At 36.7% G+C, this 20,884-nt stretch overlaps 1 protein-coding gene across 1 annotated transcript in view; it reads left to right on the top strand.

Moving 5' to 3' along the window:
• LOC150080055 (uncharacterized) overlaps positions 1-20,884 on the top strand; it is a 390,832-nt gene that overhangs the window by 184,162 nt on the left and 185,786 nt on the right. The window contains exon 10 of the mRNA XM_090381645.1: positions 4,459-4,576. Coding sequence (XP_090237771.1) covers positions 4,459-4,576 — 118 coding nt within the window. The remainder of the gene's footprint in view (positions 1-4,458; positions 4,577-20,884) is intronic.

The raw sequence follows: 20,884 nt of genomic DNA, 5'->3' as shown, positions 1-20,884 counted from the left end.
ACTTCTACCCATATGCAGTACTTTGCATTTGTCAATGTTAAACTTCAGTTGCCACTTCTCAGCCCAAATTTTCTAGATCCTGTTGCAGTAATACACTGCCATTACTCAACCCTGCCAACCTTTGTATCATCTGCAAACTTCGACACAGCCTGATATACCTTCATCAATATCATTGATAAATATACAAAACAACAGAGGACCCAACACCGAACCCTATGGGACTCCACTAATAACATTAGTCCACGAAGAGCAGCACCCATTAATTACCACCCTCTGTCTTCTCCCACTCAACCATCCTTTTATCCATTGTAGCAACTTACCCTTTATACCATTCTGCTCCAATTTGTACAATAGTCTTCCATGTGCAACAGTGTCAAAAGCTTTGCTGAAATCCAAATGTATGATATCAAAATTATTTTTTGCATCCAGTTCCTTTGTAACCACATCATAATATCCTATCAAATTTGTCAGACAAGACTTTCCCTTAACAAACCCATGCTGTGTCTGAATTATTGCTGCAATGCATCTTTAACCAGTGACTCCATTATTTTACCCGGAACAGAAGTTAAACTAACTGGTCTGTAATTACTTGTGTCACCCTCCGATCCCCCTTTGTGAATTGGGGATACATTTGCACATCTCGAGTCCATGGGGACCTCCCCTGAGTCCAATTACTGGAGATGTGCAAATATATCCCCAATTCACTATAATGTTAAATTGTTTGTTTTTTTGTTTCGGGATTTATTGGGCACATTGGCAACTATGACCATAGCGTGCCAAATGTTAAATAAAGTCAACAAAAAATAATTTATGCTTAAACAATGATTTATTTATCCAAAGAAATTAAAACATAGCCTTTAAACTCAAGCAAATTTTAATAATAAAGAAATTATTTATGTCAATACAAATGTTAATGTTTATTCTTCATCATCATCGACTAAATGCCACTCGTTGATGGTTCTTCACTCATTGTTGGCTCCGCACTCGTTGGTTTGCTGGAAGCACATGGGAGTTGTCTTCTTCGGAAATGCTTCGGGTCATTTGTTTCAAAATCTTTTCTTTTCTTTATAAATTTCACAATAGCATCCATAAGCATTTTTTTTAATCTGTAGCAACTTTTCTAGTGCACTCAAAATTTGAACCTTGTGACTCAAATCTCATTTGCTTTTTCTGTGTTGAAAAGCTTCATCAAGCCCCATGAGAGTGAAGGAATGAACAGGAGTTTTAGTTGTTCAGTCTTCTTCCTCAGCTTCTTCACATTTTGCCATTTCAAGGAAGTCTTCATTTGTGAGCTCTCCATTGTGTGTTTGAAGCAGATCAGTGATGTAGTAGTAGTAGTGACATGTGATGCAAGAAAGCAAGTGTATGAGCTTATGCAGCATCAGCCAAAAAAAAAAAAAAATCACACCATTCCCTCCAAATGCCTGTCCAGTTCCTCCTTAAATTTATTTAACCTCTCAACTTCCACAACGACAGGTGGAAGTTTGTTCCAGCAATTAACCACCCGCTGGCCAAAGGCAAATTTCCGCACATCTATTCTACATCTGTCTTTTCTTAATTTGAATTTGGGCCCCCTTAGGTTCGTAATCTGAACAAGTGGAAGGATCCCATCAGAATTCAGCGTGCTCAACCCATTCAAGGCCTTATACACCTCAATCTGATCACCGCGCAGGTGCCTAGTCTCCAGCCACTGCAATTTGGAGAACTTAAGCCTCTCTTGGTAAGAGGATCCCTTCATTCCCCTCACCAATCTTGTTGCCCTTCTCTGTACACGCTCAAGTAAATCTACATCCTTCCTAAAATGAGGCCTCCAGACCTGTACGCAGTACTCAAGGCTTGGGCTGACCATTGCCTTATATAGAGGGACAATCACCTCTTTTTCCCCTGCTAGCAAAATTCCTATATATCATTGACAAAACCCGATGACCTGCTCTGGCAGCCTGTCTGCATTGCTCAGAAAACTTCATATCTGACTGCACAATTACTCCCAAGTCTTTTTCATTTTCTACCACCTTAAGTGTAGTACCACACAGTTGGTACATTTCTATGGTGTTACTTCTACCCATATGCAGTACTTTGCATTTGTCAAGGTTAAACTTAAGTTGCCACTTCTTAGCCCATCTGCCCAAATTATCTAGATCCTGTTGCAGTAGCACACTGCCATTACTGTCATTAACAACCCTGCCAACCTTTATGTCAGTTATAGAAACCTCAATCTGCAATTGGTTAGCAATATTAACGACTATTTATGTTTCATTTTTGAAACATAAATGGTCTTGAAATCCTTCAAAATTATCAATAAACTGATGACAGAATTTATTCCAAACTCCCTTCATGTACTTGTCTGAATTTTTTCCCAGGCTTGTTTTATTATTTTGATTGTATCATCTAAAATATGGAATTCTTTCCAAAATTCTTTAAGAGTTGGACCTCTCTCCTTATCTCTGCCTGAACAAATAAACGCACGCACAGTAGTAATGTATTGTTTAGTCATGTGTGTGGTTTAAAATGCTGTATTTATGAATGTTTAGGATTTATTTATTGGAATTAATGTTCATATTTTCTATTCTGTTGATACTTGATATTTGAAAAAAAAAAACTCATTATGTTGGAACTGCCTGTATATTAAAACTAATAGAACAAACTTATCTGCAAAAAGATCTGAACACCTTTTGAGCACATTTTGTTCATTTCACAAAACCAAGTTCTGTCTTATACCTCGCAAAAAGGATTCTTCTTCTGCTTCTATTCTTATCTTCAATGACACTCAGATTTCTAGACAAGATCACATATATCTATTAAGGATTACCCTGACTTCTAATCTCTCTTGGATTAAGCACATCACAAATAATGCTGCTTCTGCATTGAAAAAAAAAAAATAAAACTGGCTTTTCTCTTTCGCTCTCGGTGTTACTTTCCTCCAAACAGCTACTCATTCTCTATAAATCTCAAACCCATCCTACCATGAAATATTGTTCCCACATCTGTGGCAGCAGGGTCGTGTTAACGCTATGGCCAAACTAGTTTTGACCAGGGTCCTCACCCAAAGAGGGACCTCATTTACAGTGTAAATATTTTCTAAAGAAGGGATAAAAATTTTAATTTCTAATAATAATAATAAATGAAGAAAACATGTAATATAAAAGCATACTTAAACTTAACTTATTTAGTGTTTAAATTTTATTCTTACCCTTTTATTGTACAATAAATAAGTTAAAAGTTTCTATCAAAATTGTTTTTATTTTTATTTTATTTTTCAAGTCAAAAAACATGAAGCATTTTTGACCTCTTATTTTACATTTTTATTAAGGAATTATTATTCACACACAATATATATATATATATATATTAAAGGGGCCTCAAATTTAAATATAGCCGGAGGCCTATTTCATCTCAAATCCAGTCATGTGTGGCAGTACTCCCATATCCTCTTTCAGGCTTCTAGACTATTGAAAAGAGGGAAATTTAGTTAGTTAATGTCCCAGCTCTTCTAAAACTCTACTCTCTGTCTCATAGATGTTGTTTCTGCTGCATGCCTTTTTTACAGATATTTCCATGGGTATTATTCTTCTGAATTGGCTGCTATAATTCTCCCTCTCTCTCTCTTTTCCAAACCAGTCCAAACATGTGCCACAACCAGCTAACATCCTTCTATTGCCCAACTTCAAACTCACAGAACCAACTCTTCATATCCCTCATTTATTCCATCAGCTTCCGTTTTTCTGAACAATCTCCGTAATATACGGAGATTGTTCAGAAATTGAACAATCTCCGTATGTCAACAAGTATGTGCTTTCATCTTCTCAACCTTCAGCCCATGAATGCTCCTAACTACTATAGGTTGTGATACCTTTTGTATTTGTGGTATTCATAAAAAAAAAAAAAAAAAAGCCACCTCTGTAGCCAGGTGGGAAGGAGCAGCAGTGCGTAGCACACGCATCTTGATTACACCGGGGTTCGAGCCTGTCACCACCAAATACGGAGGATGCGGAAAGGTCAGGGAATGACCACTGCATATCCCAGAGCAATATGGCCTTAGTTGCTAATGTTCCTAAAAAAAAAAAAAAAAAAAATATCTGAAAGGCAGCTTTCCATATGACATATCTAAATTTTTACAAATTTTTGGTTAGCTTTCTCTCTTGTCACTCACTGCTGCAGGCAGTGGCAAATGAGACATCTTTCAACTTTCTGTACATCTTTCAAGACTGTTATTTCACTTGCTCTCCTTTTTTAAACCTTCTGACTGAAAATTTTATCCATAGTTTTGTTGATATTATACTACATTCCAGTTTCCAATTTGACAAACTCTGGACAACTGTAACTATTTTAAAATCTACCGACAGTTTCTTAAATGCAGTTTTCTATGCCCTCGCAAAACTACTCTAAAACTCTTGACTTTATTAAAAAAAAAAAAAAAAAAAAAAAGCATTAAAAGCATTTGTTTATATTCTATTTCAGTCCCTATAGTGCTGTTCTGTATGGAAACCGATCTCAAGCTTTCTTAAAACTTGAAAAGTGGGATGATGCTGAAATTGATGGCTGGAGATCTATTGTATTAAAATGTCACTGGTGCAAGGTAATTCAGTTTCACATATGTCATTTACTGTAATATATTCATATTCAAAATACAAAATTTTTAGCATTCTTTATTTTATAATATGATTTTAAGTAAAATGTTGGTTAAATTATGCAAAGAAGTCCAAAGCATATGTAATAGTAGCTTTAAAAATAAAACAAATGTTGTAGGTAATAACTCATATGCCCTTCATTTTTTTTTAATCTGTTTGAAATCTATTTAGAGAATTCCCCTTTCAATTTATGTCATCTTTCCAGTTCCATAAGATTAAGTGGGACAAGTTTGTTATGATTAATTACTCTTCAAAAACAAGCTGTTTTGTATGACTAGCAAGTGATTGCTTTCTTAATTTCTATCCCCCGTTTGTTGTGTATGTGAGATTTTACATTTGCGCACACGCACGCGCACACACACACACACGCGCGCGCGCGCGCCTCCGTAGCCAGGTGGGAAGGAGCAGCAGTGCTTAGCACACGCTTCTTGATTAGACCGGGGTTCGAGCCCGTCACCACCAAATACGGAGGATGCGGAAAGGTCATTCAGGGAATGACCACCGCATATCCCGGAGCAATATGGCCTTAGTTGCTAATGCTCCTAAAAGACAATCTTGCTGTTATAATAATACCTGTGACTTAAACATAATGAAGTTTTCCATCTATATAGAAAAAGAATAAGAAAAGAAGGGAAATGCCAAAATCTAGTGGAATGGTATGACTCTTTGCATGTTCAGGGTGTCCCAAAAATAAATACGTTAGAACACTTCCATATGATACTCTCCAGCAATTAAAACAAAAAAATCTAAAATCTTACATTACAGTAAAAAATAAAAAATTAATTAAAAATCAATCTAACACAATTAAAAATTAAATTAATTAAAAGAAATTTAACGAAAAAATTTGCAAAAACGATTTTCCTTCCTGAAGCTGACAATGCTTTTCGACCGTATGTCGTGATCGCAGGAACGAATTTTCGTTCCTGTGATAAAGAGACTCTTTTATCAGAAATAAATTCAGTTATAATTTACTATGAATTGGTCAGTTCTAATCGTATTTGTATAGTTGTAAAATAATCTAGTGGAATTCCACTACTTGGTAAGTAATAGCTATACATGATTTCTGATGCAAGTATTTTCTTTGGAATGATTACTTTGGTCTCTTTGCTCACTAAGTTTCTACTGTTAGGTTTTCACTTTTCTCATTTATCCATTGGATTAGTTTTAATAATCATTCATGAAATTATTTATAATTCACTACCCATGTTTAGTCTTTGTTGACCTCTAGTAATTTGTTTTAAGTTTGGGTTTATGTTATATGTAGAATTTGCATAATTCCTTTGGGTCTTGGATTTTTCAAACATGTGTTAACATAATAACTGAGAGTAAAGTGGAGGAGAAATTGTTGAAGATAAATACAAGAAAGGCACCTGGGGTAGATGGGATCTATCCAGTTATATTAAAGGAGGCAGCAAAGGAAGTAAGCAAACGCTTAGCCATAATTATGAGAGCTTCCTTGGACTCAGGGAAAGTACCCATGCACTGGAGATGTGCAAATGTGACCCCAAATCACAAAGGAGGATCAAAGGCTGACACAAGTATTTATAGACCTGTTAGTTTAACTTCTGTTCCTGGAAAATTAATGGAGCCACTGGTTAAAGAAGCACTGCAGGATCATCTAGACAAGACTTCAGTTATAGCTCAGACACAGCATGGTTTTGTTAAGGGGAAGTCTTGCCTGACCAATTTGATTGGATACTATGATGCAGTCACAGAAGAACTAGATGCAGGGAATAACTTTGATATTATATACTTGGATCTTAGAAGGGCTTTTGATACTGTTGCACATAGAAGACTGCTGCACAAATTGGAGCAGTGTGGCATTGGAGGCAAATTGCTGCTATGGATAAAGGGGTGGTTGAGGGGGAGAAGACAGAGAGTGGTAATCAATGGACACTGCTCATCGTGGACTAATGTTATTAGTGGAGTCCCTCAGGGTTCAGTATTGGGTCCATTATTGTTTTCTGTATTTATAAATAATACTGATGATGGTATATCAAGCTTAATGTCCAAGTTTGCAGATGATATGAAGGTTGGCAGGGTTGTCAAGGACACTACTGACACTATGCTACTGCAACAGGATCTGGAAAGGTTGAGCAGATGGGCCGTGAGAGGTGGCAAATGAAGTTTAACATTGACAAATGTAAAGTACTACATATTGGATACAGCAACCCCAGAGCAACATATCAACTCTGTGGTACTACACTGACAGTGGTAGAGAATGAAAGGGACCTGGGGGTGGTTGTGCAGGCAGATATGAAGTTCTCTGAGCAGTGCAGATGGGCTGCAAGAGTAGCTCATGGTGTATTGTCAATGATATATAGGAATTTTTCTAGCAGGGATAAGGAGGTGATTATTCCCTTGTATAAGGCAATGGTCAGGCCACACCTAGAGTACTGCATACAGGTCTGGAGGCCTCATTTCAAGAAGGATATAGAGATGCTGGAACGAGTACAGAGAAGGGCAACAAGATTGGTGAATGGAACAAAGGGGTGCTCTTACGAAGAAAGGCTTAAGTTTTGCAAATTACAGTGTCTGGGGACTAGGCACCAGCGAGGTGATCTGATAGAGGTGTATAAAGCCTTGAATGGTTTGAGCATGCTCAATGCTGATGGGATTGTTCCTCTTGCTCAGAGTAATCACCTGAGAGGGCATAAATTCAATTTGAGGAAAGACAGATGTAGGATAGACGTGAGGAAATTTGCCTTTAGCCAGCGGATGGTTGGTTGGTGGAACAGACTTCCATCCCTTGTCGTGGAGGTTGATAGCCTAAATAAGTTTAAGGCTCAGCTGGACAGGTATTTCGAACGAACAGAGGGGTGAAGTGGTTATTTTTTTTTATTTATTTATTTATTATTTATTTTTTTTATTATTTTAATATTTTTTTTTTTTTTGGCTGATGCTGCATAAACTTGCTTTCTTGCATCAAATGCCTCTACTAATGCTAATATTATACCTTTGAAAATCCATCTCTGAATTTTCTACTGAAATTGTATAGCTGCCTTCAAATTTTAGTGACTGGTCTTTACCACTAATCTTTGTATAAATCACTTTATACAATCTCCTAACTACACCATTATTATTATTAGTAGTAGTAGTAGTGGCATGTGATGCAAGGAAGCAAGTGTATGAGCTTATGCAGCATCAGCCAAAAAAATAATAATAATAATAATAATAATAAAATTAAAAAAAATAAATAAATAAATAAAAAAAATTACAAAGCAGTTCCCTCTAAATGTTTGTCTAGTTTCTCCTTAAATTTATTTAAACTATCAACTCCACAATGACTATCAGCTTCTATTAGGTATAGAGACATCCAATCCACTTATTTGATTCCTTGGAATTACTTTATGTTCTTCCATCTTAAGATTGAACTGTTTCGTGTCTATAGACTTGTTTCCTGTTCTTTCATTCTTAACTATAGCCCATTGGATATAAAGTCAACTAGTTCCTTATAGTTGGATTTATTTACTATTTTTTAAACAGTGAATTCACACCTAATACTACCTGTGGATTCAACTAGTTTCATATACATGAAGTTATTTCTTATTCTTTCATACCTTTGAAAATCCACCTGACATTTCTACTAAAATTGTATAGCTGCCTTTAGATTTTAGTGACTTGATTTTTACCACTAATCTTATTAAAAAATTATTTTCTATAGTCTTCTAACTACAAAGTCTATAGACATCCATTTATTGGTTCATTGGAATTATTTCATATACGTGGACTTATTTCCTATTCTTTTATATTTGGATTCTTAACTACACCACCAATGGACCTAAAGTCACCATGTTACTTATATCCATGGAATTATATCACATTCTTTCATCTATGGATTTAAATTAGATTCTTTCAAAACTGGATTCTTAGTATATATCTTTTTGGACTACAGATTATAATTATTAATCTTTCTCTATCTCAAAACGTTTGGTGATTCTTGCTTTCTATACTCTGATACGCTTACGATCATTCCCTTATATAAGACTATTCAGCTTAGTATAATGTAGTCTCATCATTTGGTCTATTGTATATAAATTTGTTCTTCATTTTTTTTGGCACTGCCTTTGTTTTGTTCAACACTTCTTATCTGTGAAAGGTAGTGTGTTTATTTTTGTAATTTTGTATGACTTTATCATGGTAAAGTCCTGCTATTCCAACTGCATTTCTTTTTCCAGTGCTAATTTTATATTATCTCCACACACTTGTTCTAAATACGAAAATAGAGGTCACTATTTTCCCACTGTTTCGCATTGCTTTGCAGCTTACTATTAAGTCTGTTGCGCTGCTATAATTTGCTTCATTTTGTAGATATATTGCTAATGTGGTTGAAGTTTGCATGCAATCATCTACTCTACTGAATATGTGCGCTTCATCTCCCATTCTTTTTCCTTCTACTATTTATATTTTTCCCGCCAGCTTATTTCTGCTACGCATTTCTTGAAAACTCCAGGTATCGTTCACTTCTTATTATATTTTTGGTTTCGTTTTAGATTTGTTTCTCAGCATGTTTTGACCTACATAATTTTTCCTTATAATACAAGCATTTGGTATTAGCTCCCTTTTATACTAATGCTTTCATAAGGAGGCGCCTCCGTAGCCAGGTCTCAGGTAGCCAGGGCTCTCATCATATACTCCCTCCTATCGTGTCTGGGCAGAATTGCAGACACTTTCAAATTCAACCCTAATTCATGGCTTTTTTTCAACAGTGACCTGTACTTGCTAAGTAATTCCGCCGGTCTCCTACTCTTAATATCATTAGTGCCAAAGTGTACAACTGTATCACCTTTTGTGCCCTTAAAAGATGATATCCGCTCTACAACGTCATCAACCTTTGCCCCTGGCAGACATACCCTGGTCCTATTCCACCTATCCTTTTTGCAAAGCATGTTCCCCGCTTCCCTGACAATAGAGTCACCAACAACTACTAGTTCCTGTGGGACCAGTGCATTCTGCCTAGGGAGCTGCCTCTGTGTTGCCTGATGACCAAGTGCAAGCTCTGGCATTGATGTGGGCGGCTGAGAGCTTGATGGGCCCCTCAATTTATTTCCTTCGAGGGCATCCACCCTGTCCTTCAAGCTCTCATAAAGGCCCATAACAACGCTGAGTTGTCGCCTGATTTCCTTGCACTCCTTACATCGTGCACACACAAAGACATCCTCCTAATTTATTATGAAGTAGCTTAATGTTGTCTGAAAATAGACTTAAACTATTGCATATAGTTGCACAATTCTTTTGCATTGGGAAAGAATTATTATTATTAATATCAATTTATTTCCGAAGAAATATCCCTTTATGTTTGCATAAACTTTTTTAGAGATGTTAGAATGTCAATCGGTAAGTCTGACTACGTTGAAGCTAAAAGCATCTCTTTTGTTATATATGTTGATAGAAGTATGAGGGCTGTTGATATTTATAACTAATTCTAAGTAATTGGCTGAAAGGTCATTATTATTTGTTTTATCCAGAGTAAGTTCTGAAGGGTAAAACCAGCAAAGTTCTGTTTAAAAGTAGGGTAGTTGAAAATTAACAAGTCATCAATGTATCTTTAAAGCTGTATGTCGGAAGGTAGTGCTGTCTCAGGTGCCTCCATAGCCAGGTGGGCAGGAGCAGCAGTGCATAGCACCCGCTTCTTGATTAGACCAGGGTTTAAGCCCGTGACCACCAAATACGGAGGATGTGGAAAGGTCAGGGAATGACCACCGCATATCCCTGGAGCAATATGGCCTTAGTTGCTAATGCTCCTAAAAACCTAATAACAACAACAGTGCTGTCTCAGACCAGTATAGATATAGGTTAGCTAAGACACAGCTAGCGGAGCTGCCCATGGGGGTACCTATAGTTTGCAAGTGTATAGATTTTCCATCAAAAATGTAATTGTTGGAAACACTAAGATTAATGAGGTTGTTCAAAAAAACTGACTTACAACCAATAACATCTTTGTAGTTGTAAATTTTATTTAGTACCGATTTTAAGTTGGTTTGGTCTATGCTGGTGAATAGACTATTGAAGTCAAAAGTTTGCGCATGAATGGTGTTATTAGTTTTTAGAGCATTAATAACCGGAAATTTGTTATTAATTATTCTCAGGAAGGATATCCATGATAGGTTTTAGCAACCTTTCCAGTGTTTTGAAAGGTTTATGGGCATAACTGTATTTGTAGGAAGTAATGAACCTGATGCTTGTGGGGTTTTTATGGAACTTGGGAATGAAATAAATATAGGGAGATTTGTAATTATTAAAGCTGAGATTAAGTTTCTTGCTAAATGCAATCAACTTCTTATAATGATACTGCTGTTAATAGTGATGAACTTGTAGGTTGTACTGGAATTTAATTCTGCATTTAATGTATAGAGATTTTTGCAGATTATAGCATAATTGCATGCAGCTTTATCAACGGAGGTGATGATGAAATGTTTCTGTAAGTCAGCCAATTGCTGTTTTAATATGTAAGCATCGAATTGTTTTCCTGCAGGTGGTTGTATTTGTGGAAAAGATGACTTACAATTTTGTAGCATAGCCGTTAATACTGAATTTATCCATAATTGGAAAGCTTCGATTGGTATGGTGTGCAGGTAGGAGAGCTTGAAACAGCAAATCTTGTTAAAAGTTAAGCAAATCTTGGTATAACTGTTTTTTGAAGGGTTTGAAGTTTATCTTATGATATGTCTTGTATTTGAAGCCATAAGACATGATGTTTCTGAGTTCCTCGTTATGGATAATTTCTAAATTGCCTCTTATAAAGGCGGCGCCTCCGTAGCCAGGTGGGCTGGAGCGACAGTGCGTAGCACACTCTTCTTGATTAGACTGGGGTTCGAGCCCGTGACCACCAAATATAGAGGGTGCGGAAAGGTCAGGGAATGACCACCGCATATTGCACCCCAAAGCAATATGGCCTTAGTTGCTAATACTCCTAAAAACCAAATAACAACAACAGCCTCTTATAATATAGCCATAGTATTTGGCGATAAAAGGTTGGAAATTGGTCTGTTGGCAAATGCAACCATTGGAAGCAGGTTCAGGATTAAATTTGTCCATGTTAGTGGCTAGTTGCTTATAATTGCAGACTCTGAGTCCAAAAGCTTTATCGTATCTAAATCTCGATATAATGTTCAAGTTATGGTAGCAGGCTGGGAGTAGTTTACAGAAGGCGCTCATTATAACGCGGGCCGCTTTACGCTGTCTCTCTATAATGCTGTTTTTGTATTATAACTCGTATCTGACTATAACACTGTCACAAATCACTATAACGCTCTTTTGCAGATTGCATTTTTGGCATATTTAACGAAATCGTTTCATTTGATGAAGTCGATAGCTTGAAAATAAATAGCAAAATATCATTAAAACATTTCACACGCCGACTTGAGAAATTTTCCTGTGCTCAGTGAAATTTTCTCACACGCTAATTTAATTACAGTACAGTGACTTGTTACGTATTTCCGAGATCAACATTTAAAAAAATAATCAAGTATATTGCTTGTAATATTTGCGTTATATGCATTTATCCGAAGTCTAGTCATCACTCAGTACAGTATTAGACATTGTGCATAACGGACAGTTTATTCAAACATTGTATCATAATTAATGCAACCACTGCAGTTACATTTTTGAAGAGTTAATAATGGCTGATAAGAATGAAAAAGCAACAACGTCTGGAAGCAGTACGAAGAATACAAATGTAAGAAAAAGACTGAATTTGAAAATTAAATTAGACGCTTGGAAGCGAATCGATTCTGATCAATGACAAGCGGATGTGTGCCATAATTTAGGACTGGCAGGTTTAACTGTAAGAACAATTATAAAAAATAAAGAATTAATTTTAGCAGCTGGAAAGATAGCTGTTCCACCGCAAGCAACTAGGACTAGGCCGGCTATTAGAATTAAAATGGAGAGACTTTAACTAATTTTACTGAAGATAATATCAAATGCAAAATTCAGTTAAGTTAAATATTATAAAAAAAAAAAAAAAAACAGCGAGAGAGATTAACCTATATGATGATCTGAAGAAAACTCATCTGAAAAAAAAAGTGGAACCGTTTAAAACTAGAAAGGGCTGATTGAATAGATTTAAAATCCAAGAAGAAGCTGCAAGTGCAGATCAAGCTGAAACTTTCAAAAAAGAACTTGTTAAAATTATTGAAGAGGGGTGTTATGTGTTATACTTCTCAACAAGTTTTTAAATAGATGAAGTAGGACTTTTTTGGAAAACGAATGCCAAAAAAGAAGTTTCATTTTGAAAGAGGAAAAAAACATGCCAGGTTTCAAATCGGCAAAGGATTGGTTTAGCATTAGCAGAGGCATATGATGCAAGAAAGCTAGATTATGCAGCATCAGCCAAAAAAAAAAAAAAAAAATTTCCACTTCACCCCTCCGTTCGTTCAAAATACCTGTCCAGCTGAGCCTTAAATTTATTTAGGCTATCAACTTTCACAACAGCAGATGGAAGTCTGTTCCACCAACCAACTACCCGCTGGCTAAAGGCAAATTTCTACACATCTATCCTACATCTGTCTTTCCTCAATTTGAATTTATGCCGTCTCAGGTGATTATTCTGAGCAAGAGGCAGAATCCCATCAGCACTGAGCATGCTCAAACCATTCAAGGCTTTATACACCTCTTTCAGATCACCTCACCGGTGTCTAGTCTCTAGACACTGTAATTTGCAAAACTTAAGCCTTTCTTCGTAAGAGCAACCCTTTGTTCCATTCACTAATCTTGTTGCCCTTCTCTGTACTCGTTCCAGCAGCTCTATATCCTTCTTGAAATGAGGCCTCCAGACCTGTATACAGTACTTAAGGTGTGGCCTGACCATTGCCTTATACAAGGGAATAATCACCTCCTTATCCCTGCTAGAAAAATTCCTGTATAACATTGATAAGACACCATGAGCTACTCTTGCAGCCTGTCTGCACTGCTCAGAGAACTTCAGGTCCTTTTCATTCCTACCACTGTCAGTGTAGTACCACAGAGTTGATATGGTGCTCAGGGGTTGCTGTTTCCCATATGTAGTACTTTACATTTGTCAATGTTAAACTTCATTTGTCACCTCTCAGCCCATCTGCTCAACCTTTCCAGATCCTGTTGCAGTAGCATAGTGTCAGTAGTGTCCTTGACAACCCTGCCAACCTTCGTATCGTCTGCAAACTTGGACATTAAGCTTGATATACCATCATCAATATTATTTATAAATACAGAAAACAATAATGGACCCAACACTGAACCCCGAGGGACTCCACTAATAATATTATTCCACGATGAGCAGTGTCCATTGATTACCACTCTCTGTCTTCTCCCCCTCAACCACCCCTTTATCTCTAGCAGCAATTTGCCTCCAATGCCACACTGCTCCAATTTGTGCAGCAGTCTTCCATGTGCAACAGTATCAAAAGCCTTTTTAAGGTCCAAGTATTTAATATCAAAGTTATTCCCTGCATCCAGTTCTTTTCTGACTGCATCATAGTATCCAATCAAATTGGTCAGGCAAGACTTCCCCTTAACAAAACCATGCTGTGTCCGAGCTATAACTGAAGTCTTGTCCAGATGATCCTGCAGTGCTTCTTTAATCAGTGCCTCCATTAATTTTCCTGGAACAGAAGTTAAACTCACAGGTCTATAATTACTTGTGTCAGCCTTTGATCCTCCTTTGTGAATTGGGGTCACATTTGCACATCTCCAGTCTATGGGTACCTCCTCTGAGTCCAAGGAAGTTCTCATAATTATGGAAGGGTTTGCTTTCTTCCTTTGCTGCCTCCTTTAATATATCTGGATAGATCCCATCCACCCAAGGTGCCTTTCTTGTGTTTATCTTCAACAATTTCTCTTCCACTTTACTCTCAGTTATTACAAGATTATCTAGCTTACTGCCAGAGTTGAATACACCTCTGGCATTCCCCTCGCTCAATAACTCCTCATGTGTGAATGTCGATGCAAAATATTCATTTAGTTTGTTAGCTACCTGAGGAGGATCATCAACAGTTGAACCATCTATATCAAGTTGGTTGGTGGAACAGACTTCCATCCCTTGTCGTGGAGGTTGATAGTCTAAATAAGTTTAAGGCTCAGCTGGACAGGTATTTTGAACGAACAGAGGGGTGAAGTGGAAGTGGGTTTTTTTTTTTTTTTTTGGCTGATGCTACATAAGCTTGCTTTCTTCCATCAAATGCCTCTACTAATGCTAATGCTAAGTGGACCAATCTGATTCATCCCCTTCTAGAGTTTACATAAGTAAAGAACTCTTTGCTGTTTTTCTTTGCATCCCTTGCCAAAGATTTCTCGTAATCTGTCTTCGCATGCCTAACCTCCTTTGTAACTTGGTTACAGATCAACTTATATCCATCATAGGCTTCTGTGTCACGTGTTAATTTATATGTATCCCATGCATTTTTCTTCTCTGCCATATGCCTCATTAGTTCATCTGACATCCATTTAGGCCTAAACCTTGAACAATATTTCTTAGTTGGTATCCAAAGCCTAGTAGCTTCCAAGATAAGTTATTTGAATGCTCCCCATTTTGAATTTGCTGTTGGTAACATCATCAGTTGGTCCCACTGTATAGAATTTAAATACTGTCTCAAACCATCATAGTTGCCCTTAGAAAGCAATAACCCTTCCCTTTACCCCTGATAGTAGTTACCACTTTGAGTAAATCCCACTTCAGCACACTGTGATCACTGCCACACCTTGGTTCCTCTATCTGCAGAAGAATCACTACTGATAATCAAATCAAGAGTATTACTCCCTGTAGTTGCCTCTCGAACATGCTGATGTAGAAAACAATCATCCAATAAATCCACAAAAGCCCTGCTAGTGTGTGAGTGACCAGCCTCCAAATTCCAGTCAATATCTGGGAAATTAAAATCCCCCATTATAAGACTCTCTGATTTACTGGCTCACTCTATTTCCCTGTACAGTTTCTTATTATACTCATCAGAGTCATTAGGCCTATAGCACACTCCTACTCTCAATTTTGATCTCCCAATGCTTATGACACACCAAACTGACTCGACACTGCACTGTCCAGCGATGTCGACTGGCTTCACTTCCTTGGATTTTATGTGTTTCTTAACTAATAGCATAACCCCTCCTCCCTTCCTATCCTTTCTGTAGACGTTGTACTCCCCAAATTCCAGTTCTGCATTCCTTATATCTGTGTGACGCCACGTCTCTGATATCCGAACAATATCTGCCTTTGATGCTTTGAGCAATACCTGAAATTCATCAAATTTATTTAACATTGGTGTACACGCAAGTATACATGCACCTGTTCTTTTTCTTAGCTTCCCTAACACAACCCATGTGTTTACTTGTACTGCAATGACTCCCAGCAGTCTCTGAAATATTCTGCATCTTGTTTTCCAGGCTTCTGCTCAATCCAGTAGAAACAGTGCAAGAATCACTTTCACCTCTGCCAGTGGCTATTGTTAATCTATTAGTCCTTGTATCCCCCCAAGCTAGCAGTTTTCCGACCCACCTAACGCTGCCTCGATAGCATCAGCAAACATTCTTGCACCCTTTCTATTTAAGTGTATCCCATCCCTGTAGAAGCAGTCCCTTCTGACAAGTACAGACCAGGCTGAAAAAAATTCTACCCCTTGAGCCTTGCACTATCTTTCCAGGGCCGAATTGATCGACAAGACTCTCATCATATACTCCCTACTATCGTGTTTGGGCAGAATTGTAGACATTTTCAAATTCAACCCTAATTCACGGCTTTTTTTCAACAGTGACCTGTACTTGTTAAGTAAATCTGCCGGTCTCCTATTCTTAATATCATTAGTGCCAACTTGTACAACTATATCACCTTTTGTGCCCTTACTTTATTGTTGTGTGGTAATGCTGCAGGAGATTTAAAATTAAAACCCCTTTTAGTTTTAGCAGGAAGAGGGCGAAAGTACAACCCAAAATCGACACATATTTCATGATTAAATTCATTAATTAAATTAAATTAATTAAAATCAATTTAGATCAATTAAATTCATGATTTTAATTGTAATTTTAAGTTTAATTTTGACACGCTACCACATAATTATATACATATGTAATGTAGAATATTTTATATGTACAAATATTTGAATATTAAATATTTTGACCGACATTTGTGCATCTTTTCACTACTGTTTATTATTGATTAGGAAATATCCTATGACACCGATAACTACTCAAAAATACATATGTTACCTTATTGGAATGCAGCGCTCGCTTAGTGTGGATTCACTTAGCGCTCTGTTTTTCTGGAATGAATTATCAGCATTAAGCGGGGGTCATCTGTATTTCAAATATTAATGCAGTCGTTAATGTTGAAATTGTCCAGGCAGGAAACAAATTTAAAAATAATGGTGGTATTATTATCACTGGTAAGTTTGAAGTTAGATCTTAATCTAAATCTACAGATATCTGTAATAAGATCAAGAAGGTGTTTAGATTTCAAATTGAAAGTGAGAATAAAACAGTAAAGTGCCTTTAGTATGCTGTGTTTTGTACAAAATAGCAGATCATGAATATTTTATACGTTGAACTGACTATTATCCCATTCCATAATGGTCTGTTGAAATACACCAAGCTTGTATTCATGTGTGGTAGCACTATTAGTTTTGTGTTTCCTATAGGGGTTTGATGCAAAAAGTCCTTTGGTTACTTGACATTTATCATATATGCAAAAATCTGTAATATTATTTGTGATAATTTTATGATTCAACTTGTTGTTAAGCCTATATGGATAGAGAGTAGGCTCATGTACTTGAGCTAGGATTTAAATTTAATTTTGGAAAACGAACTCACTCCCGTGCATCAGGCAAAACAGAGGCAATCTCCAAGGCAGAATGTGCTGGTCCAAAAGGAACTAATTATTGTTGGTGACTCTATTGTCAGGGAGACTGGCAATATACTATGCAAGAAGGATAGGTGGAACAGGACCAGGGTATGTCTTCCAGGGAAAAAAGTTGACGTTGTAGAGCAGATATTATTTTTTAAGGGAACAAAAGGTGATGTTATACACATTGGAACTAATGACATGAAGAGTAAGAGATCTGCAGATTTACTCAATAAGTACAGGTCAATGTTGAAAAAAATTCGCGATTATGAGAGATTCCTTGGACTCAGGGGAGGTCTCCATGGACTGAAGGTGTGCAAATGTATCACCAATTCACAAAGGGGGTTCAAAAGGTGACGCAGGTAACTACAGACCTGTTAGTTTAACTTGTGTTCTGGGAAAAATAATGGAATCACTGGTTAAAGAAGCATTGCAGGATCATCTAGACAAGACTGCAGTAATAGTTAAGACACCGCATGGGTTTGTTAAAGGGAGGTCTTGTCTGACCAATTTAATTGAATACTATGATGTGGTCACAAAGGAACCGAATGCCAAAAATAATTTTGATATCATATACTTGGATTTCAGGAAAGCTTTTGATACTGTTGTACGAATTGGAGAGGTATGGCCTTAAGGTTAAGTTGATACAATGGATAAAGGGATGGTTGAGTGGGAGACAACAGAGAGTGGTAATCAATGGTCACTGCTCTTCATGGACAGATGTTATTAGTGGAGTTCCTCAGGGTTCGGTGTTGGCCCTGTTGTTGTTTTGTATATTTATCAATGATATTGATGATGGTATATCAGGTTTAATGTCCAAGTTTGCAGATGATACAAAGGTTGGCATTGTTAACAACGGTAAAGACAGTATGCTACTCCAACTGGATCGAGATAAGTTGGGAAAACTGGCTGAGAAGTGGCAACTGAAGTCTAACATTGACAAATGCAAAGTACTGCATATGGGTAGCAATAACCGAAGAGAAACATACCAACTGTGTGGTACTACATTCAGGGAAGTGGAAAGTGAAAAAAGACCTGGGGGTAATTGTGCAGTCAAATATGAAGTTCGCTGAGCAGTGCATATGGGCTGCCAGGGCAGGTCATGGTGTCTTGTCAATGATATATAGGAATTTTGATAGCAGGGACAGGGAGGTGATTATCCCGTTATACAAGGCAGTGGTCAGGCCACACCTAGAGTACTGTGTACAGGTCTGGAGGCCTCATTTTAGGAAGGATGTAGAGTTGCTAGAACGAGCACAAAGAAGGGCAACAAAATTGGTGAGGGGAACAAAGGAGGTGCTCTTACCAAGAAAGGCTTAAGTTCTGCAAATTGCAGCACCTAGAGAGTAGGCACCTGTGAGGTGATCTGATTGAGGTGTATAAGGCCTTGAATGGGTAGAGCAAGCTGAATGCTGATGGGATTCTTCCTCTTGCTTAGACTAAGAACCTGGGGGGGGGGGGTGGCCACAGTTTCAAATTGAGGAAAGATAGTTGTAGAGTAGACGTTCGGAAATTTGTCTTTAGCCAGCGGGTAGTTGATTGGTGGAACAGCCTTCCATCTTTTGTTTTGGAAGCTAATAGCCTAAATAAATTTAAGGCTGAGCTGGACAGGCATTTGGATTGAACGGAGGGGTGAAATGGGAGGGTTTTTTTTTTTTTTTTGGCTAATGCTGTATAAGCTTGCTTTTTGCATCATGTGCTTCTACTAATCCTAATGCTAATAAATGCTGGTAAAGCAGTGTGACTGGAAGTGATTGTATTCTACTTATTGTTCGGCATTATGGGTGGTGCTGTTATTGTACCTCTTGACGTCTGATTTTTGTGAGACTGAGGTGCAGCTTATTTCCAGTTTGTCCAACATATTTCATGTTACAAGTTCGACATATTAAAAGATAAATCGCATCACTGCTTTTGCAGAAAATTGGTTCCTCATCATTATTAGAAGCATTATATATAAGCATTTAAGTGTAAATACATCTGAAAAAAGTTTATATATATTGAGGTGAGAATTACGCAAAGTGCCAGGGACTAGAAGGATAAGGATAGTAGAAAAAGAAGTAATGTAGATATGAAAAAGGTGAAAGAATGTTAATATCCTAAACGTTTTTCATATCTACATTACTTTTTTCTATTATCCGTACCCTTCTAGTCCCTGGCACTTTGTGTAATTCTTACCTCCATCTATACAAACTTTTTTCAGGTTTATTTACACTTACATGCTTATAATTTTTCATCCTTTACTGCTGCTTTGCACATTTTAGTGCATTTTTCATACCTTGTTTATTCATTTTTGTTTTTTACTGTTATTTTTCCATCAATTGTTGCCTTGACTTTAAATAACATTTAATATATATATATACATATATAATCCAAAATACTAATGATAAAATGGTGTTACTAATGATAAAAAATAAAATTAGTATTTTATTTGGTTAAGTTCATTTTCACTCTACTGGTTCTGGTTTGCCATGCTACTGGCAAATATCCCGTTTTAGCTTATATATATATATATAGAGAGAGAGAGAGAGAGAGAGAGACTGAAGAGGAGAATGAAGATATTTGGTAGGAATTATGTATAAAAATTAAAATTATTTGATGTAAGGCAAAGAAAGTCAAATTAATAAGCCAATAACATTAACTAAAATGTCAATCTGCCAAAGCAATAAAATCCCATTATGGAGGCCCTAATCCAGCATCAGAGGAACTGAAAAAGCTTTTGCGCTTAGGCATCTAGCACAACTACGCCCATTAGAAGTAAAATTAATAATATATTTTTTTATTACTATTATTTTATTTTATTTATTTATTTTTTGTTTACTTCTAATGCGTGTAGTGTGTGCTAGTTGCTTTGCTTTGCATTGCTCATACTGCCCTCTGTATTCTGTTTATAATTAGTTTTTCTTTTCTTATCAACTTCATTCCTTCTTTTTGGCAGTAATCTGATCTAGCATTGAGTACATGAGTTTTTCTGTTTTCCTCTGTTACTGCATTAGGACCTCTTATTGCTTTGGTGAGCTGACATTTTAGTTAATGTCTGTCTCCATCTGTTGCAGTAATTTGCATTGCATTTGAAATGCAGTAATATTCACAGCCATTATATATGCAGTGGCCCTCTGATGAGAATGGATATAATGGTTGTTTTTGTTTGTTCCTTGTTGTTTGTCTTATATCTATTTCTTTAGTGGTTGGTTTTTTATGACTCTTGTGATATTTCACATTTTTTGCCCTTGGCATTATCAAGTGGATGCTGTTCTAAATTTATCATTTATTGGTTAATTAATTTGGTTTTATTTGCCTTATGTCTAATATATTTTTTTGAATTTTTATACATATATTCCTACCACGTTTCTTTATTCTCCTCTACTGTCTATTATTTATTTGTTTCTTCACGATTTTTTTCCCTTTTTTCTCTAATTTGTGTTTATTTCACACACACACACACACACAC

Source organism: Mastigoproctus giganteus, chromosome 9 (genome assembly GCF_048544385.1).
Source record: "Mastigoproctus giganteus isolate SK-2022 chromosome 9, ASM4854438v1, whole genome shotgun sequence".
Taxonomy (NCBI): Eukaryota; Metazoa; Arthropoda; class Arachnida; order Uropygi; family Thelyphonidae; genus Mastigoproctus; species Mastigoproctus giganteus.
The sequence above is the reverse complement of the archived record's forward strand: the minus strand, read 5'-3'. Positions and strand labels throughout refer to the sequence as shown.